This window comes from Rhinopithecus bieti, unplaced genomic scaffold (genome assembly GCF_001698545.2).
Source record: "Rhinopithecus bieti isolate Rb0 unplaced genomic scaffold, ASM169854v2 scaffold_19969, whole genome shotgun sequence".
In the NCBI taxonomy this organism is placed as follows: Eukaryota; Metazoa; Chordata; class Mammalia; order Primates; family Cercopithecidae; genus Rhinopithecus; species Rhinopithecus bieti.
The window spans coordinates 1,030,846-1,053,383 of NW_016810434.1; the positions used below are offsets into that span (position 1 = coordinate 1,030,846).

Consider the following 22,538-nt stretch of genomic DNA (forward strand, 5'->3'; position numbering starts at 1 on the left):
TCTCCAGTTTAACAGTCCTAGAGTCCAGCCAGTGTTCATATGGCATTGTTTAGAGTTCCCTCAACACTTTATCAGTCTGCTCTAAGAAAAAAGTTTTATATGTCTAATATCCCAGAATTAGACATCTTCTTCTGGTTTTGTTCTGTACAATTTACTATTAATCATTATTTTTGCCACAGAATAATTATTGTTAATGCCATATTACCACTTGTTGAATATGTACCATAGGAAAGTAAAATATCACTCGAATTCTGCTTGTCACCACCATACCCAACCCTGCAAAATTTTGCAAGGACATTTCTTTTTTATAAACAAAAAATAAAAAATCCTCTTTTTACCTCTTGTTCACAAATAGGCGTTTTCACTTTATCTTCTCCACTTTGTGTTCTTTTCCATTCATGGTCTAGAATTGGCTTTCTAGGAAGATTAAAAGGACTTCAACAGAACATTCTATTTTGACTTTTCAAGGAACTTGTTCATTTAGACCTCATACTTAGGTGAGTCATTAGGTGTTTTCTGTCACATACAGCTACTTAAATTTTAAACCAGGCATAACATTTTTTTTTCTTTATTTATTGTTTTCTGTTTTCTCTTGATAATAGATCCTAAAGAACTCAATAATACTAGCTAATAATTATTAAAAGCTTTCTGTGTACCTAGGCTCTTTTGTATGTTTTTACTTAATCCTCATAGACATCCAATGAGATAGATGAATTATCCCCATTCTAGAGTTGAAGATACTTTGACACCAAGACATTCAGTTACCTGCTCACAGATTCATGATGGTACAGAGCCAGAATATGAACAAAAATCCATATGATGGCAAAGACCCAGCATTTTTACAATCCCAGATCTCATCCTTTTGCTTTAAAGTAGGAGAGGAACCCACCAGGGTCTACTTCTTGCAAAATTTCTTTCTAAATTGTTTCGTGGTCAAAATGCAGAGCAGAACCTGCATCTACTTTCAGTGTGGGTCTATCTTTTCCATTCTTAAAGTATCATATAATTAAAATTTAAACTATGTCTGCCAAGAATACGTTTTTGTTTTTCTGATCTTTTCCCCTTTAATTCTTATTTCTTCTTAGGCAGAATGTTGTCATATCTTTTGTTCTTTCGTTCTTCATTTCAGAAATTTATTCTTCTAAAAAAAAGTACAGATATTCAAGGAGGAACCAGGTCTCTTAGGCAAGGGTAAAAGAGGCCCCTACCTTGGCTCCATATCTTAGAAGGCCCCGCTTTGGCTCTCTTTCTTCTCCAATGGAGTCATAATTTTATAGGACCAAAAGGACATGCCAAGCTATAACCTCCCTTCCCTTTCTATGCCACTTTTTTCAAACCTCAGTTCTGGGTCCAGATAACCCTGAGCCCCTCTCGATCTTCGTGGGTGTTTTCCACACATCCATTCTCTCAATGTTGGTTCACATGGTGTGTGTATCCTAGCCCAGCAGGTGGCTAAGAGGCTACAGTTTGTGGAGGGAGAGGTATAGATATATCTTGCATGTGGGCTGGGATCTTCACATGTGTGTTTATAAACCCCTGTGTTAAAAAATGGGACTGAGAGTGGGTAACGGTGGAATGCAGGCCTAGGATCTGGGGTCTAAATCTCCTCACATTACCATGACCATGAATTCTGGCCTAGAATTCTCATTTGAATTCTGGCCTCCCAGGTTGTTTTGTAGATACATCACCAAAAGAGGATGAAGCATATTTTGTTTAGCACTGTGTTCACGTTTTTTGTAACTTAAACATATGGTGTATAGGTCTCTATTTGTACTCTTGCCCTAGGTCCCCTAGAAATTAAGAGAGGGTGTATTCACAGGTGCTTCTCAGCAGCTCTTCTCTTTCTTATTGTCTCTTCAAGTTATAGACATTTTCAGTGATGTAGCCAAGAACGCTTCTTCCCTCCAAAGATACAGCAAAGCCCCTCAACTCCACAACTACTTTCTGTCCCCCCGCACAGTGACGCCAGACTCAGATCTGTTGTAATTCTTCATAAATGAATTATTTTTTGAACAAAACATTATACAGTGTATCTGGTAAATTCCTATCGTGTGAATTCATTAAGATTTCCACGTGTATTGGGATTGGTTTGATTTTTCTTTCTTTTTTTTTTTTTAGCTGTATATGATGTAGTGGAAGAAAAGCTAGAAAATGAGCCAGATTTCCAGTATATTCCTGAGAAAGCCCCCCTAGATAGTGTGCATCAGGATGACCATTCCCTGCGGGAATCAATGATCCAGCTAGCTGAGGGGCTTATCACTGGAACAGTCCTGACACAGTTTGATGTAAGTAATATCATTATATATTAAAAGCATTTTGCTGATATTTTCTAACTAGTTTCATAGTTTCTTAAGTGCCTAATCTATGCATTATAATTTCTAAACTAAAATGATATTCTGAGAAATGTTTGACATAAAGAGTTCTAAAATGCCAAGTTTCGAAAATTGCTCCCAAAATACTAGCTATGGTTATATAAATAGAATATCTTTTAAAAAGAGGGATAAGGAAATTTTATACATATGTCATCAAACTGAATTTTTTTCTGTAGTTAAATAGCTGTTTTTTTGAAAAGTGGCAGATGAGGATAGGCTATTATAGACTTTAAAATCCTGAGCTAAAGGAAAATAACTTTTGTTTTTGAAGTTTATACCTTGTCATATTTAATCTCTGTTTATTTTTTGTCAGTGCAATCTTGAAAACTGGGAAAAACAAAACCTTCAGACAGATCATTATATCCAACGAACTAGAATGCTTCTTCAGTGCTTATAATACGCATTTGACCCACGGCCACCCAGTGGATTTGGAAATGTTTTATTCAGACTGTATGAACCTAATTTGTTTAAAATAGTAAACCCGAATTTTTTTGTTTTGTTTTGTTTTTTGAGAAGCGGCCTCTCACTGTGTAGCCTAGGCTGATCTCAAATTCCTATGTCCAAACAGTCCTCTGGCCTCAGCCTCTCAAGTAACTGGAATTACAGGCATGCACAGCCATGCTAGGCTCCCTGGATAGTTTTCAATGTGTTTTTAGAAATGACCATCATTAATAATTGTTGCTCTGCCATGTATGTTATAGGTAAATGTTTAATTATAAAACATTTAGGATATGTCTGTTAGTTTTTATTCAAAAGTTCTTAGTTCATATACTGTAAACACCTCCAAACTAAATGAAAGTTAAATGTTTTCTGCAGATTTGCTACTCACAACTTCAGGTGCTCCTGCCGTAAGCAGAATTGGTTTCACTAGTTTTACCGCTTTTCAAAATATGACACATACTTTATGTTAGAAATTGAAGAATTCAGCTTTGCAAATCTGGTTCAGTACTCTACTAGCCTATGATATATCATTGTATAGATGACCTATTCAAAGGGAAAAAAACCTGTTTCCTGTTAGTATAGAAACAAGTCTGGAAAACAAAACAGAAATTGTTTATGGCTTTTGTTGGAATTGTCCCCCCTTTTTTTTTTTAGCAACTTTATCGGAAAAAACCTGGAATGACAATGTCTTGTGCCAAATTACCTCAGAATATTTCCAAAAATAGATACAGAGATATTTCGCCTTGTAAGTATCTTATTGTCTCTGTTAAATTTAATCTTTTATATATAACTTTACTAAAACATTATTTCTTTTAAATGTTTTAGATGATGCCACACGGGTCATTTTAAAAGGTAATGAAGACTACATCAATGCGAACTATATAAATGTAAGTTTATTTTATTATGCCTTTGCCATTTGGAAAATAGGAGCCACTATAAACTTTGAGGTTATTTTCTTTTTGTTGAAATCCTAACCTGGGTAGAATATTAAAACTTTCAGATATGAAAAATATTATTGAAGTAATATTAAATAAAATATTTTGGTACTTGTGTATTAATATACAGGTAGAGAGTGGAATGGAATAGTCCAGTTCATACATAAACTGAGATAAATACTAGAATTTTGTTTATGGTAGAGGTGGTCTTTTAAATCATTGGAGATAAAACAGACTATCCAATGAATGGGTGGTCGGGTCAACTGTCTAGAACAGGAGCCCCCAATCCCTGGGCCATGGACCAGTAATCATACATGGCCTGTCAGGTACCAGGCCACATGGCAGGAGGTGAGTGGTGGGCAGACATTACCACCTGAACTCCATCTGCTGTCGGATCAGTGGTGGCATTAGATTCTCATAGGAGTGCGAACCCTATTGTGAACTGCACATGTGAGGGATCTAGATTGCATGCTCATTATGAAAATCTAATGCCTGATGATCTATGCTGGAACAGTTTCATCCTGTAACCATCCCCACCTCCCACCCTCCCAACCCCACTCCATGGAAAAATTGTCTTCCCTGGTGCCAAAAAGGTTGGGACCACTGGTCTAGAATATGTCATTGTAAAGAGGCATTTTTTTTTCTTAACTCTGTAATTAGAAAATTTCAAATGTACAAAATTAGAGCAAACAGTAAAATCAAACTTCATGTACACATGACTCAGTTTCAGCACTTGTCAACTTATGACACACTTTGTTTCACCTTTACCAGGTTCTTTTGAAGTAGATCTTTATATCATATCTTTCATCTATAAATACTTCACCTCCACTCGATGTCAACATGTATTTCAAATATATCAAAATGTAATTTTAAAAGTGGAATTATGAAAATACTTGAAGGGAATATGTGAAAATTGTTTAAAATCTCAGGGGGAGGTTTTTTAAGCTTAGATACATGTCTAAGCTTAAAGAGATGAATTTGACAAGGTACAATTTGTTATTTTGAAATGCTGAAAACTACTAAAATCAAATGACAAATGGAATTTTTTAAATACTAGAAAAGGCTTATTTAATATACAAAGAGCTTCATAAATAAATAAGAAAAGTAAGCCTGGGAAACATATTGAGACTCCATTTCTCGAATAAAATAAAATAAAAATTAGCAGTCATGGTGGTGCATGCCTGTTGTTCCAGCTACTCAGGAGACTGAGGTGGGAGAATTGCTTGAGCCTGAGAGATTGAGACTGCAGTGAGCCATGATCACATGACTGTCACTGGGTGACAGAACAAGACCCTGTCTAAAAAAAAAAAAAAAAATTCAATGAAAATAATGGATGAAGGACATGCAAAGACAATTCATAGAAAAGGAAATTATGCAAATGACATTTTTAATAGTCATTTTTAAATCTGTACGGAAGTAGAGAGAATAGTATAAAAGAGTCCCCCCATACGTCTTACCCAGTTTCAAGAGCTATCAACTCGTGGCCAATCTTGTTTCAGCTAAGTACTAGCCTCCAAATTATTTTTAAACCTAAATATATCACTGTATATGTAAATTGGGTTAATTTTCACCATTCGATGTTGTCATACTCTAGAAAGTCTTTGTACATGCTAAATTAGGGAGTATTTAATCATTGCTTCTAGGGAAAATACAGGGGTTAGGTTCCCCCAGGCCTAAAGTCACAACATTTTCATTAGCCGATAAATACATACTGTTGTTTCTGTTTAAAAACACTTTATTTAATATATATTGCTGATCCATTAACCTTTAACTCATAGTCAACAGCACTATAACTCATGCCTCAAGGAAGCTTATCTAACACATATTTCTTCCATGAGGTATATCACATCCTTCTTGAACTTAGAAACACTAGTCAGCACTTTAAAACTACACTTGGGGCCATTTTAAACAGCAAAATCACTAGTTAAAAAAAAAAAAACCAAAAGGTGAAAAGTATGGCACTACATAGAGTGCAAAAAGGTCACTTGTTTCCCATATGAGAGCTAAAACAAGATGTCAGAGTTGCTTTGTTTGATCTCACTTGGAAATGTGCATGTCTTAAGATCACTCAAATTTTTCACTGCTGTATGTCTACTACATGACCAAGAAATCCCTGCAACTGTTTTAAGGGTTATGAATATATTTTAGCAAGTAGTCAAATTTGCAAATTGAGAATCCTTGGTGGAGGATTAGCTACTTAAGAATATACCTCTGATAAGGCCTCTTTTTGTGGTAGCAAAACCACAATACTATTTTAACACTTGGAAAATAGTATCAGAGTTAAATGAAAATACATGCGATTTACAAAAAACAAAAGTGCAAATGAAAACTTCAAGGAATTACTATTTCACCTATAAGATTGAAAGAACAAAAATTTGATACTACATGTAGGTCCACATCCTTTATGTGAAACCTTAGGTTAAATATACTATGGGACCAGGCACAGTAGTGCATGCCTGTAATCCCAGCACTGAAGAAAGGCATAGGCTGGAGGGATAGCTTCAACCCAGGAGTTTGAGACCTGCGTAGGCAATATAGGAAGACCTCCTTCTCCACATAAAGGGGCAGTGAGTGGGAGGGTATAGAAAAATATGCTTTTGGATTTCGAATTTTTGGAATTTTGAAAGTATGTTTAGTACATATACCATATACTATAATAAGTAACATTGCTGGCAGGCTATGGGACAAGTGCCCTATAATCAATATATCTGAATAGTTAACAGCAAACTATAGATATTCTCCCTAAGTAAGACTAATAAAGAGTACAAATAGTCTTAGGTCAGTTCAGGTCAGATTTTGCTGTCAAATGAGGGCAGGTTGGGGCAAGATTACAAAAATAAAAAACATGAGGGCCTTAAATCTGTATGAAATATTATGTTGTATATTTATACAGTAGAGCCATTTAAAAGAATGAAATTTTATTTACTAATCAAACATGATCTTGAAGATGAAGTAAAAAAGAAATAAGCAGAACAACATTATATATAGTATGCTACCACTTTTAAAAAACAGTTTTACAGAAAAGTGGGAAGTTAGTTTTGCATATACGTTTGTGTGTTGTATATAGAATATCTCTGATAAAGTTATATGACAAACTGAGAGAAAAAGATTACCTTCCTGGGTGTAAACTAGAAGCTGAAATGGGAGAAGAGACTTTCTTTATTCACTCTTTGTTATTCTTTGAATTGTCATGTGCATATATCACCTTTTAAAAAAATATTTAATCTCAAAATGTAGTAGGATAATGACTGATGACTCAGCTTTCCCAAATACTATCTTACCTCTTTGTGAAAATTATGAATTTTAAGTATTATTCTGATATCCTCTAAAATTATTTTATATGTAAAAATTCAAGCTAAAACCAATGGCAGAATTTTTGTTCCTCACAAATTTTACCCATACACTATTTACAGATAAGTATTTTTTATTTCTTTACCATGTATCTGCCTCTGAAACAGAATTCTGGGTTAAGCTGCTTTTAAAAATCATAATAGGCCGGGTGTGGCTCACACTTGTAATCTCAGCACTTTGGGATGCCAAAGTAGGAGGATTGCTTGAGCCCAAGAAAATATTTGGAAAATATTTAAATTCTTATTTCCACTAATTAAACGATAAATATCTATAACTGTTGAACATTGCCATGAACTTTCTTCTACAGATAAAATAAGAAATTGTTAATAAAGATTTGTTTTACTGATGGCAGTTTATTGAGATTAGTTGTATTCACTATAACAGTTAGTGGATGATTTTCATATTTCTAATTACTGTAAAAAGTAATGCAAAACATTTTATTTTCATGCCCTTTTCTTTTTAGATGGAAATCCCTTCTTCCAGCATTATAAATCAGTACATTGCTTGTCAAGGGCCATTACCACACACTTGTACAGATTTTTGGCAGATGACTTGGGAACAAGGCTCCTCTATGGTTGTAATGTTGACCACACAAGTTGAACGTGGCAGAGTAAGTCATAGTTGAATCTTACACATTGCTTGGACTTTTTTCAAATTATACTGCACATATGTAGTCAAAATATTCATGTTTATTTAAGCCTTTCTGACCTTTAATCTTCTTTTCTTGTGGTTTCTTGTTTTAAAGCATCATGGTTAAGTGCATAAAACTGTGACTAACACATAAATAAATGTGACATAAGTATTAGCCATTACTGTCATTGTTAATATTTAAAGGAATTGATGTACATCTGTTAAGGGGCTTGTATCTCATATATATATGGAACTCTTTACAACTCAACAGTAAAATAAATAATGCAATTTAAAAATGGGCAACAGATCTGAATAGCCCGTTCTCCAAAGAAGATATACAAATGGCTAAGAAGCACGAGAAAAGATGCTCAACATCCTTATCAGGGAGATGCAGATCAAAAACTTAATGAGACTTTATAGCCAAGAGGATGGCTAAAATAAAAAGGACCTATAATAACAAGTTCTAGGGATGATGTGGAAAAAACAGAACCCTCCTATGGTGGGTTTGTAAAATCATCCAGCCCATTTTGGAAAACAGTCTTGTAGTTCCTCAAAAAGTTAAATGTCGAGTTGGTATAACTTAGTACTTCCGTTCCTAAATCCGAAAGAATTGAAAAGTTTGTCCACAAAAATTTGTACATGAGCATTCATAGCAGCATTATTTATAATGGCCAAGATGTAGAAACAACTCAAATATACAAATAAAATATGGTGTAGTCTTATCGTTGGATATTATTTAGCAATAAAAAGGAATGAAGTAGTGATACGTACTACAACATGGGTAAACCTGGAAAACAGTTAGCATAGTGAAAGAGGTCAAAAAGACCACATATTGTGTGATTGCATTTATATGAAATGTCCAGGATAGGCAACTCTGTAGGGACATGAAGTAGATTAGTGGTGGTCTAGATCTGGGGTAAGGATGGGGGAACAGATGAGGAAGAATGAACAGTGACTACTAATTGGTGTAGGGTTTATTTTGGGTGTAATGGGAATGTTCTAAAAGTGATTGTGGTGATGGTTGCACAGTTCTGTGAATATACTAAAAACTATTGTATACGTTAAACAAGTGAGTGGTATGGTACATGAATTACTTGTCATTACAGCTGTTTTAAAAAATCTAAGATTCAATGAGGATTTTTGCTGTCTCAAAATACAGCCAGAGTACTTACTATTACAAAGGGAAAAAAGTGACAGAAAAAATGTCGGCTGGGCGCAGTGGCTCACACCTGTAATCCCAGCCCTTTGGGAGGCCGAGGTGGGTGGATCACCAGGCAGGAGTTCGAGACCAGCCTGACCAATGTGGTGAAACCCCGTCTCTACTAAAAATACAAAATTAGCCAGGCTTGATGGTGCATGCCTGTAATCCCAGCTACTTGGGAGACTGAGGCAGGAGAATCGCTTGAACCCAAGAGGCAGAGGTTACAGTGAGCCAGGATCCTGCCATTGCACTCTAGCCTGGGCAACAAGAGCAAAACTGCATCTCTAAAAAAACAAACAAACAAAAAAAAAAAACACTAGTCAGCAGATCTAGATGAAATTTATTAAATTATTATTGTAACTTTTCTGTGAGTTTGAAATGTATTAAAAATTAAAACATTTTTAAAAATAGAACTTGAATCCGTATGTATATAATTTTATTTATTTTTTATTTATTTATATCAATGTCAGGTTAAATGTCACCAATATTGGCCAGAACCCACAGGCAGTTCATCTTATGGATGCTACCAAGTTACCTGCCACTCTGAAGAAGGAAACACTGCCTATATCTTCAGGAAGATGACACTGTTTAACCAAGAGGTAAGAAGGCCGGATGTCTGTTTATTAGAACTGTTGTGTTCAAGGTAAAGACTGAAAGCTGAAAATGTTTTTAGTTTGAGTATTGGTTACTAGGAAATACTATAAAAATTATTGAATTATTTATCTGCTTTAATGGGGTACTTTGGAATTTCATTAAGAGTATTCTATTCTATTACATAATTAATGTTTTTCTTTAGTTTCTATGACTCAATATGGATGGTCAGTGAAAAAGTAGTCTAGTAAATAATACTTACTACAGTTACTACTTTGCCTATTCAGAATAGCTATTTAGATATGTTTCATTATAAAAAACTTTCACTCCAAGTAGTGTCAGTACGGTATTTGGGTGTGTCTGTGGAAATGGAAAAAACAATAGAAAGCTATTAAATTATTTTCCTTTTTTAAAAGCGTAGAGGAGAGCAACTTCACAGTCCCCTATGTATTAAGAAGGAAAAGGTTGTAACCAGGACCTTCTGACAGCAGATGGGGTGTAGATTTCTAATTGCCAGCTCTTAATTCTGCCTGAGTCAGTCCCCTTGGCTTCAATTGAAACTGATTAATAAATGATGGCTCAGTATCCCAATTGGAACATGTATGTGGAGAGCATCATGCTGCCAGTTCTGTAAGGCTGCTAGAGACAGTGCACCCTACTTTCTCTGCCTGCAGCTAGATATGCCCCTGCCAACTACTTTTGGTTTTGAAAGGGACTAAAATAAGAAAATAACTGCTAGAGAAGAGCAAATAGCCCAAGCTATGAGTGCCCAGGACTATCCTATCAATGGTCAAGCCTTTGGAAATGAGAACTCCCCTCCAACCCCAAGAGCATGATTAAAGGAAACCGGAGAGACAGAGCCTTACTCACTAAAAGGGAAGAAGCCAGAAGTTGTGCTAATTTATAGAAAAGGAATCTGGCGTTGAATGAAGCTAAAATTACAAGAATTTTAAAATTTCAATATTTTATGGGCTAGAGTCCATCAGAATGAATTTAGGGTTTGGGGACATATACTGTGTAGCTCATGGTCTAATGTAACAGGTCAAGCCAATACGACATTTCTTCGTTTTCTCAAATAGATAATGAAAGATAGGCTATGTATGTTTATCAATATTTTATGGGCTAGAGTCCATCAGAATGAATTTAGGGTTTGGGGACATATACTGTGTAGCTCATGGTCTAATGTAACAGGTCAAGCCAATACGACATTTCTTCGTTTTCTCAAATAGATAATGAAAGATAGGCTATGTATGTTTATATAAAATAAAGTCTATCTTTAGCATAGTCTTATACTCCACCTGTAGATTATCCATGACAGTTTTATGTACCATAGTGGCTTTTCTTTACACACCCTGAGTACATTAGAACTAAGACATGAGTTAGTTTCTAAAGTTTGAGCCAAACGTTATTGGGAAAATAAGTTTGTTCCCATAGATAAATACATACATGGATGGATTAATGATAGCAGATATTAACTCAAGTCTTGAATACCTTTTACTTTTCAGGAAGCTCTCTCTAGTGTAAATGGCAATAACCATAGTTATAATCATAGTATTGAATGACTGTAGCAACCGTTTATTGAGCATGTGGTGCCAAGTAGCTGATTGGGTGATTTACAGGTCCTCTCATGGAGTCTTTTTAGCATAAGACTGATGCTTTAAAGTATAGATGTTATTTCATTTTTCGGTTGAAGGAAATTATTTTCTGAAACATCGAATGCCGTAACTGGCAGAGTCAAGATTTGAACCAAGATGTATCTAAACCCAGTACTCTTACTGTCTCCATTATACCAACCTTGGCTCTCCAAAAAGAATTAATCTCACAATTTGACTTTGTGTTTTTATTAACTCCAACTTTTAATATACATTTATCTTGAGATTTTATTCTTCTGATTTCCATAATTTCGTCTGCATTGTATGAGGATTAGTTCAGCTTTGTTCACAAAAAATGTTTTTTACTTTACCATTTTTGCTCACCCAAGAATTCATTAGTTTTCTTTAAGCATTTCTCTGGTTCTTAATTTGTTTCTACCTATGTACTTGATTATCATTTTAAAATACTTTACACATATAGAAATTGAGTTATAAAAGAGTAGTAATGTAATTAGCCAATACTTAAATGGATACAACTATTTCTATAAAATAGTTTCTTTCCCTTTTGTTGAAATTTTGCATTCTAATGAGTTTATACATAACTTTTGGCGGAGAAGAGGAGCAGTTGGTTTTGCTTTCCTTCTAAAATTCCAATGACATGAATATATTTTAAAGATAATGTCGTAGTACCAACAGGTTCATATTCCTGCTGTGCAATAACAGACCAATACACTGAGACAGCAGGGATGCAGCAGATAAAGAGTTTAATGATCACCGGGTACTGAGCAAGGAGATGGGAGGAGACCCTCAAATCATCTCCCCGAGGAGATGAGATCTGGGATGGGGTTTTGAAGGGGATGGTGGAGAGCAAGGGGCTGGGAAATTAAGGTCGTTGATTGGTTGGGATAAGGTGGATGAAATCATCCGGAGGTAGAAACTGCATTCTTTGGTGAGTTAGCTTATCTCAGGGTCCTTTAGACCAACTGAGTCACTAGTTTCATTGGTCTGCAGGACCCAAAAGAACATCTCAAAGGGGAAATTTAACGTTTCATAATGTCCCAAGTTGTTATCTGTAGAACAGTTAAGGGGAACTATAATCTTGTTAATGGGGTCTCTGGCATTGAGGCAGCAGGCACCACACAACTATGAGGAAGCGGGTCAGAGAACAGCTGACCTAGTGATCAATGCTAAGTGTGCTGCAAGCTGTGTTTAGTTTTCTATCATCTCCCCCTCCCTTCTTTCCTGATTACTTTTAGGAGGTTTATAGGGACAATTTAAATAATGCATACGTCAAGGTGCATAATTTTTCATTTGTTCTTAGAAAAATGAAAGCCGTCCACTCACTCAGATCCAGTACATAGCCTGGCCTGACCATGGAGTCCCTGATGATTCCAGTGACTTTCTAGATTTTGTTTGTCATGTACGAAACAAGAGGGCTGGCAAGGAAGAACCCGTTGTTGTCCATTGCAGGTATTCTGTTTTCCATCTTTTATGAATGTATAGATGAACAGATATGTCATTTTTAAAAGAGAGTACCTATTTTGTCCTTATGTTGTTATTGTCACTGTGATAATTAGAACTCAGAGCTATGCTCTGAAGGTAGAAGGCAAAAGATATGTTCTAACATCTGATTGGCAGTAACTTTATTATAAGACATAAAAATAATACTGATTGCACTGATTCTTAGATGCTCCTCCTTTTCGTATTGTGACACCTCTGAAATTGGTCTTAACAATTTACAATAGATTTTATGAAATACAGTACTGTGGGCTGTCTTAGTGCATTTGTGCTATGTAACAAAATATTTGAGACTGGGTAATTTAAAAGGAACAGAAATGCATTTGTTATACTTCTGGAGGCTGGGAAGTTCAAGATCAGGGTACACACAGGTTCTCCTGAGGGTCTAATGAGGGCTGCTCTCTGCTTCCATTATGACAGTTTGTTGTGTCATTCTCTGGACGGGACGAATACTGTTTCCCCACATGCTAGAAGGGACAGAAGGGGCGAACCCACTCTCTAAAGTCGTTTTATAAGGGCTCTAATCCCATCAGCCCTCATGACTTAATCACCTCCAAAGGGTCCCACCTTTTCTTTTCTTTTTGAGTTGGAGTCTCACACTGTCACACAGGCTGGAGTGCAATGGCATGATCACAGCTCACTGTAACCTCTGTCTCCCAGGCTCAAGTGGTCATCCTGCCTCAGCCCCCACCCCCTCCCCGAGTAGCTGGAAGTACAGATGCACCCCGAAACCTGGCTAATTTTTGTATTTTTTTGTAAAGGTGGATTTTTGCCATGTTGCCCAGGCTGGGAGCTCCTGGGCTCAAGGGATCCACGGATCTACTTCGGCCTCCCAAAGTGCTGGGATTATAGGCGTGAGCCAGCATGCCTCACCAGTTCCACCTCCTAATATTATCACATTGGTGATTAAGTTTTAACGTAGGAATTTTATGGGACACATTCAGACAGTGGCTTAGGCATTAGGTTATAGCCTAATATTTAGATTCCCTTCCTTCTTCCTTGCCTATGGCTCGTCTTAGGACATTCATTGAGTACTCCTACCTCTCTTGAAGTGACCCTACCAAAGGATATGCTACTTCTAAAAGCTTTAAGTAAACAGCAGGCTACTCTTTCTTTCTTTGAGACCAAGGTCCCCTTCTGCCCTCAAAGGGCCAAATACGGTGACTCCAGGCTTTACTGCTACTGATCCAGAGATTAAGAGACAGTTGTTCCCTCCCTATTATGGCCACCTTTGTTAAGTGATTTATTCAGAGGCTATATTGAGGTATCTCTTTATCCTTAAACTTTCCAACACATTTTAAGAGTAGAGTTTCAAATCATCAAAACAGATTATAGACCAAAATTTGGGAGGTAAAGTAGCAAGAATGGTGAAACACCATTTTATATGCCAAGTCCCTGATAACTACTACATTCATGTTCACAGATTAGAAGTTAAAAAGTTGTTTTTGGCTATCTCAGTGGTAAAATTTAATTTAAATTTTATTTAAAATGAGACCGGGAGTGGTGGCCCACGCCTGGAATCCCAGCACTTTGGGGGCTGAGACAGGCAGATCACCTGAGGTCCGGAGTTCGAGACCAGCCTGACAAACATGTTGAAACCCCGTGTCTGCTAAAAATACAAAAAATATTAGCCAGGCATGGTGGCGCACATCTGTAATCCCAGCTACTGGAGAGGCTGAGGCAGGAGAATCGCTTGAGCCCAGGAAGTAGAGGTTGCAGTGAGCGGAGATCTCACCACTACACTCCAGCCTGGGCGTGAGTGAGATTCCGTCTCAAAAAAAAAAAGATATATTTGAGTGTAAAATATTGTTGTCTTTTGTGCATTTATTGATGGCTTATTATTGTCATTCTATCATTTTGAATTTTAAAGAGGAGTTGCTCCAGTAAGCTTCTATTCCTTATTCAGATTTTAAAAACTGAAATTTAACTCCTTTAAAATAGTATTTTCTAACTAATGTGGTAGATGGAAGGTACAGAACATTTAATTAATATTAAATGAGGAAGTGCATTTTTTTTTCTCTGTTTTCAAAATATTCTATATTTGGCTTCCTACTTTTATAATATAAAATATTAAAATGATATTGTTCTTCTATATTATAATTCAGTTCTATGCACAAAAGCCACAAATAGTGTAACAGAATAGTATCAGTAAGATCTTGCCTATATTTGTCTTTTTTAGTGCTGGAATCGGAAGAACTGGGGTTCTTATTACTATGGAAACAGCCATGTGTCTCATTGAATGCAATCAGCCAGTTTATCCACTAGATATTGTAAGAACAATGAGAGATCAACGAGCCATGATGATCCAAACACCTGTGAGTACTGCACTTCATATACAAGTGTATATTCTTAACATGATGATTTTTGTTACCAACGTGTATTCTAAATCACATTTTTATCCTTTTTTATCTTTTCAATTCCTTGCCATGGTCAAATAACCTCTAGCACAGGGGTAAGCAAACTACTGCCCACTAGTCAAATCTGGCCTGTCACTTGTTTTTGTAAATAAAATTTTAGTGGAACACAGCCATGCTCATTTGTCTATGCCTACTTTGATATTATAGCTGCAGATTTTAGAAGTTGCAACAGTACCATAAAGCCTGCTATTTCTAAAATATTTAATATCTGGCCTTTTACAGAAAAAGTTTTGCTAACATGCAAGTTGCCTGGCATATTAAATCTTGAGTGTTTAAATAGGCGCAGAGGAACTTGTTTTGTATTATTTAGTCAAGTGGAATGCTGAGAATGATAGTATCCCTGAACTGGAGAATCTTGATAGACCTGCTTTCTGTGAAATAGCTGTGGTGAAATTGTTTTTCTTTTTACATAAGAACTTACATTGTAGCAGCCAGGCGTGGTGGCTCACGCCTGTAATCCCAGCACTTTTGGAGGCCGTGTCGGGCAGATCACAAGGTCAGGAGATCGAGACCGTCCTGGCTAACACGGTGAAACCCCATCTCTACTAAAAATACAAAAAAAATTAGCCGGGCGTGGTGGTGGGCAGCTGTAGTCCCAGCTACTTGGGAGGCTGAGGCAGGAGAATGGCGTGAACCTGGGAGGCGGAGCTTGCAGTGAGCCAAGATCGTGCCACTGTACTCCAGCCTGGGCAACAGAGCAAGACTCTCAAAAAAAAAAAAAAAAAGAACTTACATTGCCACAGCAAAAATTACAGAAATTAAGGTACTTTTTAGTGTATTCTACACTGAGTGTTAATTATGCTTTGGGAGCCAAAAGAGGAATCATGGAATTTTAGTGTTAAAATTATCTTTTGTACTGATTAAGCCATTGTGAAATAATAGCATTGTTGGTGGAATAGGTTACCTGAAGGAAATTAACCTGTGTGATCCAGTAAGTGCCTATAATTTTTTTGTTCTTGTTTTGTGAGGCAAGAGTCTCACTCTGTTGCCCAGGCTGGCATGCAGGGGTGTGATCATAACTCACTGCAGCCTCAGCCTCCCAAGCTTAACAATGCTCCCACCTCTGCTGGGACTACTGGCATGAGCCACCACATTGGGCTGATTTTTTTATTTTTTGTAGAGAGGGATCTCACTATGTTGCTTAGGCTGGTCTTGAACTCCTGGGTTCAAGCTGTCCTGCCACCTCAGTCTCCCAAAGTGTTGGGATTACAGGCACAAGTCACCATGCCCAGCCTGGTTTCTAATTACAGAAAATTTCAAACATAGACAATATAATGAATATCATGTTTATACTCAGATCCCACATTTGCCATGTTGTTTCATCTGTATAGCTGTTCACTTTCCCTGTATTTGAAGCAAATCTTAGATATATCATTTTGTTCATAATATTTTAGTGTGTATCTCTAAAGGATAAGGATTGATTTTCCTTTTAAATAAAAACACAGTACCATTATCACGCCGAACTGTAATCAATTTCTTAATATTATCAAATTACCAGTTTAAATTTCTAGTTGTTTCCTAAAAACCGTCCTTTTAAATTTATAACAGCTTTATTAAAATACAATTCACATACCATAAAATTCAGCCGCTTAAAATGTACAATTCAGTGGGTTTTGTGTATTACAGAGGCTTGCAACCATCGCTACTGTATAATTTTTATTTATTTTTTAATTTTTGAGATAGAGTTTCGCTCTTGTTGCCCAGGCTGGAGTGCAATGGCATGATCTTGGCTCAGTGCAACTTCCGCCTTCCGGGTTCAAACAATTCTCATGCCTCAGCCTCCCGAGTAGCTGGGATTACAGGCACCCGCCACCATGCCCAGCTAATTTTTGTATTTTTAGTAGAGACAGGGTCTCTCCATGTTGGCCAGGCTGGTCTTGAACTCCTGACCTCAGGTGAGCCACGCACCTTGGCCTCCCAAAGTGCTAGGATTACAGGCGTGAGCCACCACACCCGGCTATATAATTTTTAAAACATCTTCATACCCACCCAAAAAAAAATCCAAGCTCATTAACAATTATTCCCGTTTCCCCTCATACCCTCTCTAACCTCCCCCAACCCCCAGCCTCACACCTAGGCAATCACCAGTCTACTTTCTTTCTCCATAGATTTGCCTATTCTGGACCTTTTATATGAATGAGATCATAGTTTGGTCTTTTCTAACTGGCTTCTTTTAAGTAGCATATTTAAAGGTTTATCTGTACTGCAGTATGTATCATTAAAGTCATTCCTTTTTATTGTTCAATAATATTTCATTGTAAGGATTTTTGCCACATTTTGATCATCCGTTAATCTGTTGATGGACATTTATTTGGTTTGTATCCACTTTTTGGCTGTTATGAGTCATGCTGCCATGAATTTTTATGTGAACATGCGTTTTCATTTATCTTGGTTATACCCAGGAGTGGAGTTGCCAGGTCATGTTTTCATTCTGATTAACCTTTTGAGGAACTGCCAGATGTTTCCAAATTTTCTGTACCATTTTGCAGTTCCTCCAGCAGTGTATGAGGATTTTGTTTTCTTCACATCATCATCAACACGTGTTACTCTCTATCCTGCTGGGTATGAAGTAGTATCTCATTGTGAATTTGTTTTGCATTTCCCTGATAACTAATTGTATTAGTCTGTTTTCACACTGCTGTAAATAAACACCTGAGACTGGGTAATTTATAAAGAAAAGAGGCTTAATTGACTCACAGTGCCCCAGGCTGTACAGGAAGTGTGACTGGGAGGCCTCAGGAAACTTACAATCATGGGGGAAGGCAAAGGGGAAGCAAGCATGTCTTCACATGGCCCGCAGGAGAGAGACAGAGAGAAAGAAGCAGGAGGTGCTGCCTACTTTCAGACAACCAGGTCTTGTAGAGAACTCTTACCACGAGAACAGAAAGGAGGAGGTCTGCCCCCATTATTCAGTCATCTCCCACAAGGCCTTTCCTCCAACACTGGGAATTACTATTTGACATGAGATTTGGGTGAGGACACACAGCTAGCTAAACCATATCACTAATGATGTTAAGCATCTTTTCATGTGATAATTAGCTATTTATTTGTATATATTTTTTGGAGAACTGTTCAAATCTTTTGCCTGTTTTTGAATTTGGCTGTCATTTTATTGTCGAGTTGTAAGTTTTTTTTTATATTTTCAGGATAAAAGCTTCTGATCAGATCTTTGTTTTGCAAATATTTGCTTCCATTTTCTCTTTTTGTTTTCTTGATTATAATAGTTGGTGCACAGAAGTTTTGAATTTGATGAAGTCTGGTTTATCTGTTTTTCCTTTATCACTTATGCTTTTGGTATCATAGATGAGAAATTATTACCTAACCCATCAATGAGTCTACAAGTTTTATAGTTGTAGCTCTCGCATTTAAGACTGATCCATTTTGAGTTAATTATTGTGTGTGGTTTGAGATAGGGTTCCAACTTAACTCTTGCATGTGGTTACCCACTTGTCCGAGCACCATTTGTTAAAATGACTGTTCTTTCCTGTTGAATTGTCTCAGGGCTCTTGTCAAAAATCAGTTGACCACAAATGTAAGGGCTTATTTCTAGACTTTTAATTCTATTCCATTGATCTGTATCTCTTCCTATGCTAGTACTACACTGTCATCATTAGTGTAGCTTTGTTGTAAAATTTAAAATCAAGAAATGTAAATCCGTAACTCTTTTTCATTTTCCGGCTTGATTTAGCTGTTCTGTGTCCCTTGCATTTTCATATGAATTTTGAATAAGTTTATTCTTTCTGGAAAAACAAACAAACAAACAAAAAAAGACGGCAGCCAGAATGTTCACAGGGATTGGGTTGAATCTCTAGATCAAATCGGGAAGTATTGTTCTAATAGTGATATTACATCTTTCAAAGCATGAACACAGGATGGTCTTTCTGTTTAGTTAGGTATTCTTTAATTTTAATTGTAGTTTTCAGCATGCAAGTCTTGCATTTATTTAAACTTATTTCTCAGTATTTTAGTGTGTTTTGGTGCTATTGTAAATGGAATTGTTTACTTTATTAACCAATAGTTTTGTGTGTGAGAGAGTGAATTTCTTAAGATTTTGTATTGACAGGATCATGTCATCATGTCATTTGCAAATAGAGATAAATTACTTCTCTCCAGTCTAGATGCCTCTTTCCTTTTTCTTTGTCTTTCTTTTATAAGTATCCTGGATAGAACCTCCAGGACAATGTTGAATAGAAGTGATGAGACCAAAACACTTGTCTTCTTCCTAATCTTAGAGGGAAAGTTTTTGGATTTTCACTAATTATCATATTAGCCATGGATTGTTTATAAATGCCCTTTATCAAGTTGAAGAAGATCCCTTTGTTACTTGTTCATTGAGTGTTTTCATCCTGAAAGTGTGTTCAGTTTTGTTAAGTGCTTTTCCTGCGTCTGAGATATCATGTGGTTTTTGGTCTTTTATTCTATTAAGGTGGTATATTACATTGATTTTTAGGTGTTAAGTTGACCTTGCATTCCTGAGATAAATCTCACTTGGACATAGTATGTAATGCTTTTTATATATTGCTTGATTTGGTTTGCTTGCATTTTCTTGAGATCTTATATCTATATTCTTACATAATAGGATTTTTAAAAAGATTTCAATTATAGCAAAATATACATAACATAAAATTTACCAGCTCAACCATTTTTAAATATACAGTTTAGTAGTGTTGATTATACTTACATTTTTTTGCAACCAATTTGCAATTTCTTGCAAAACCAAAACTGTACCCATTAAAAAACTCCCATTTTTCTCCTCCCCTCAGCCCTTGGTAACCACCATTCTACTTTCTGTTTCTTTGAGTTTGACTACTCTAGATACTTTATGTAAGTAAATTCATGTATTTGTCTTTTTCTTACTGACTTATTTCACTTAGATTAATGACCTCAAGATTCATCAAAGTTGTAGCATAAGTCAGAATTTCTTTCCTTTCTAAGAGTGAACATACCACATTTTCTTTATTCATTTATCTATCTATCAGTGGACAGGGTTGCTTTTGCCTTTTGCCTATTGTGAATAATGCTGCTAAGAATATGGATGTATAAAGATCTCTTTGAGGCCCTGCTTTCATTTCTTTCAGGTATACACCTAGAAGAGGAATTCCTGGATCATAGAACACATGGGCTTTTGGTTTTGTTTTATAATTTGTTTAAAACAGAATTCAGATATAGTCTACACGTTTTGATTGGTTTATATGTCTCTTAATCTCTTTTAATTGAAAGCTTCCTCCTTCATATCTTGTCTTTTTTTTTTGGTAATTTATTTAATAAACGAATCAGGTTATTTACAATGTATTTCCAACGGCGTGAATTTTGCCAGTTTACGTCCTCAAGGTGGTGTTCTCTGTGTTTCCTAAAAGTGATACATGTATGGCTTGAGCATCTTAGGTCACATATTCTTTCTTCAAAAGCACACAATGTCTGATTGTCTTTCTTTTTGTGAAGTTATCACCCTTGAGCAATCAATCCCTGCATTCATTAATTCATTAGATTTGCAAAATAATGATATTCTAATTCTATCATTCTGTCTGTATTAGCTGGACTACTTCTTTAAAGAGAAACTTCATATCTACTATTCGGTTAGCAAGTGGTATAGCATGTGTAGGGAAGGCAAGAAAAACATTTGATTCTTTCCGTTTATCTACAAGCTTTCAATATAATGAATCATTTACTAGCTTCCTCCAAGGGTGATGGCTTAACTTTTGTTTGGGTATTATTTTGAAATCAAGGATTTAAACATAGTTGATGTGTTTCAACCCATTGTAGTTTTTTGTTTTTGGTTTTTGGGTTTTTTTTGAGACGAGTTCGCTCTTGGTGCCCAGGCTGGAGCGTAATCCATCTTGGCTCACTGCAACCTCTGCCTCCCAGGTTCAAGCAATTCTCCTACCTTAGCCTCCTGAGTAGCTGGGATTGCAGGTGCCCACAACCAGGCCCGGCTAATTTTGTTTTTAGTAAAGATGGGGTTTCTCCATGTTGGTCAGGCTGATCTTGAACTCTTGACCTCAGGTGAGCCACCGTGCCTGGCCTGTAGTTATTTTTCTTAATGACACCCAAATTGTCCTATTTTTGGCCAGTGGGAACCTGTTCAGCTTGGCTTCTGAGCCCTTTTGTCGAGACCCTGGTAACTTTGATAGCTTTGTTACTATCAGAAAATATGTCCAGGCCCAGCTTATACACCTTGTGCCCCTGATTTAGAATCAGTAGTTTCTCCAAGAAGCGTGATTCTGTGTATTGAGAAACTATTTTAGGCACCAACCTAAGGGCACTAAGGACTTTTATTTGCTTGGGTTAATTTTTGTCTCTCAAAATGTTAAATTGCACAACTAGGAAAATACATTTATCACAGGTTAATGTTTATGCTTCCAATACAAATTCAGGACCACAGTGTTTTTACTTAGCTTCTTTTACATCTTCTTTAACAAGAATACTGGTTCTCTACAATATTAGCAGTGAAAGACTTAGAATGACACAACTGTTTCAAAATAACAACACTACCACTATAAACAGCATGGCTAATAAAAAGAGTTTTCCTTTTTTTCACAACTCTTTTTGCCCTTTGAGTATATTCTCCCACAGATATTCAGTCAAATTACTGAGTTGTTTATTTGTTTGTTTGTTTGTTTGTTTGTTTGCAGTATTTTTGAGACAAGAGTCTTGCTGTCTTTCCAGGCTGGTATGCAGTAGTGTGATCATCACTCATCGCAGCCTCAACCTCCTTGGCTCAAATGTTCCTCCCGTCTCCACCTCCCAAGTATCTTAGGACTACAGGCACATGCCACAGCACCCATTTAATTTTTTTTTCTTTTTTTGTAGACACAGGGTCTTGCCATGTTGCCCATGCTGGTCTTGAATTCCTGACCACAAGTGATGCTCCCACCTTGACCTATGGAAGTGCTTTTATTACAGGCACAAGCCACCATCGTCAGTCAAATTACTGTTTTAAAGTCCCTTTAGGGCCGGGTGCGGTGGCTCACACCTGTAATCCCAGCACTTTGAGAGGCCAACGCAGGCGGGGATCACCTGAGATCAGGAGTTCAAGACCAGCCTGGCCAACATGGTGAAACCCTATCTCTACGAAAGTATAAAAATTAGCCGGGCATGATGGCAGGTGCCTGTAATCTCAGCTACTCCGGAGGCTGAGGCGGGAGAATCTCTTGAACCTGGGAGGCTGAGGTTTGCAATAAGTTGAGACTGTGCCATTGCACTCTAGCCTGGGTGACAGAGTGAGACTCCGTCTCAAAAGAAAATGTCCCTTCAAATAGTTCTCCTCTATGTGGTTGTCATCAACTAGATACACACATTGATGAGTTTCATGATATTGTCAATTCTTAGAGATTTAAAAATTTTTGTAATTATATGCTATATTTACATTATTCCAAAGTATAAATCTAAAAAGAAGGAAGGTATATTTAATGAAGGCTAATCTCTGTCCCTCTCCTGCTCCCTTTTCCCTCCATCCCTTTATAAGAAACTATTTTTAAAATAATTTATTC

The 22,538-nt window shown here is 36.6% G+C and overlaps 1 protein-coding gene across 2 annotated transcripts in view; it reads left to right on the plus strand.

Moving 5' to 3' along the window:
* Window positions 1-22,538, plus strand: part of PTPN4 (protein tyrosine phosphatase non-receptor type 4) — a 235,215-nt gene that overhangs the window by 204,182 nt on the left and 8,495 nt on the right. For both annotated transcript variants that reach the window (XM_017891972.1, XM_017891973.1), the window contains 7 exons: window positions 2,119-2,285; window positions 3,468-3,558; window positions 3,639-3,700; window positions 7,563-7,709; window positions 9,401-9,529; window positions 12,435-12,583; window positions 14,811-14,946. In XM_017891972.1, coding sequence (XP_017747461.1) covers window positions 2,119-2,285; window positions 3,468-3,558; window positions 3,639-3,700; window positions 7,563-7,709; window positions 9,401-9,529; window positions 12,435-12,583; window positions 14,811-14,946 — 881 coding nt within the window. The remainder of the gene's footprint in view (window positions 1-2,118; window positions 2,286-3,467; window positions 3,559-3,638; window positions 3,701-7,562; window positions 7,710-9,400; window positions 9,530-12,434; window positions 12,584-14,810; window positions 14,947-22,538) is intronic.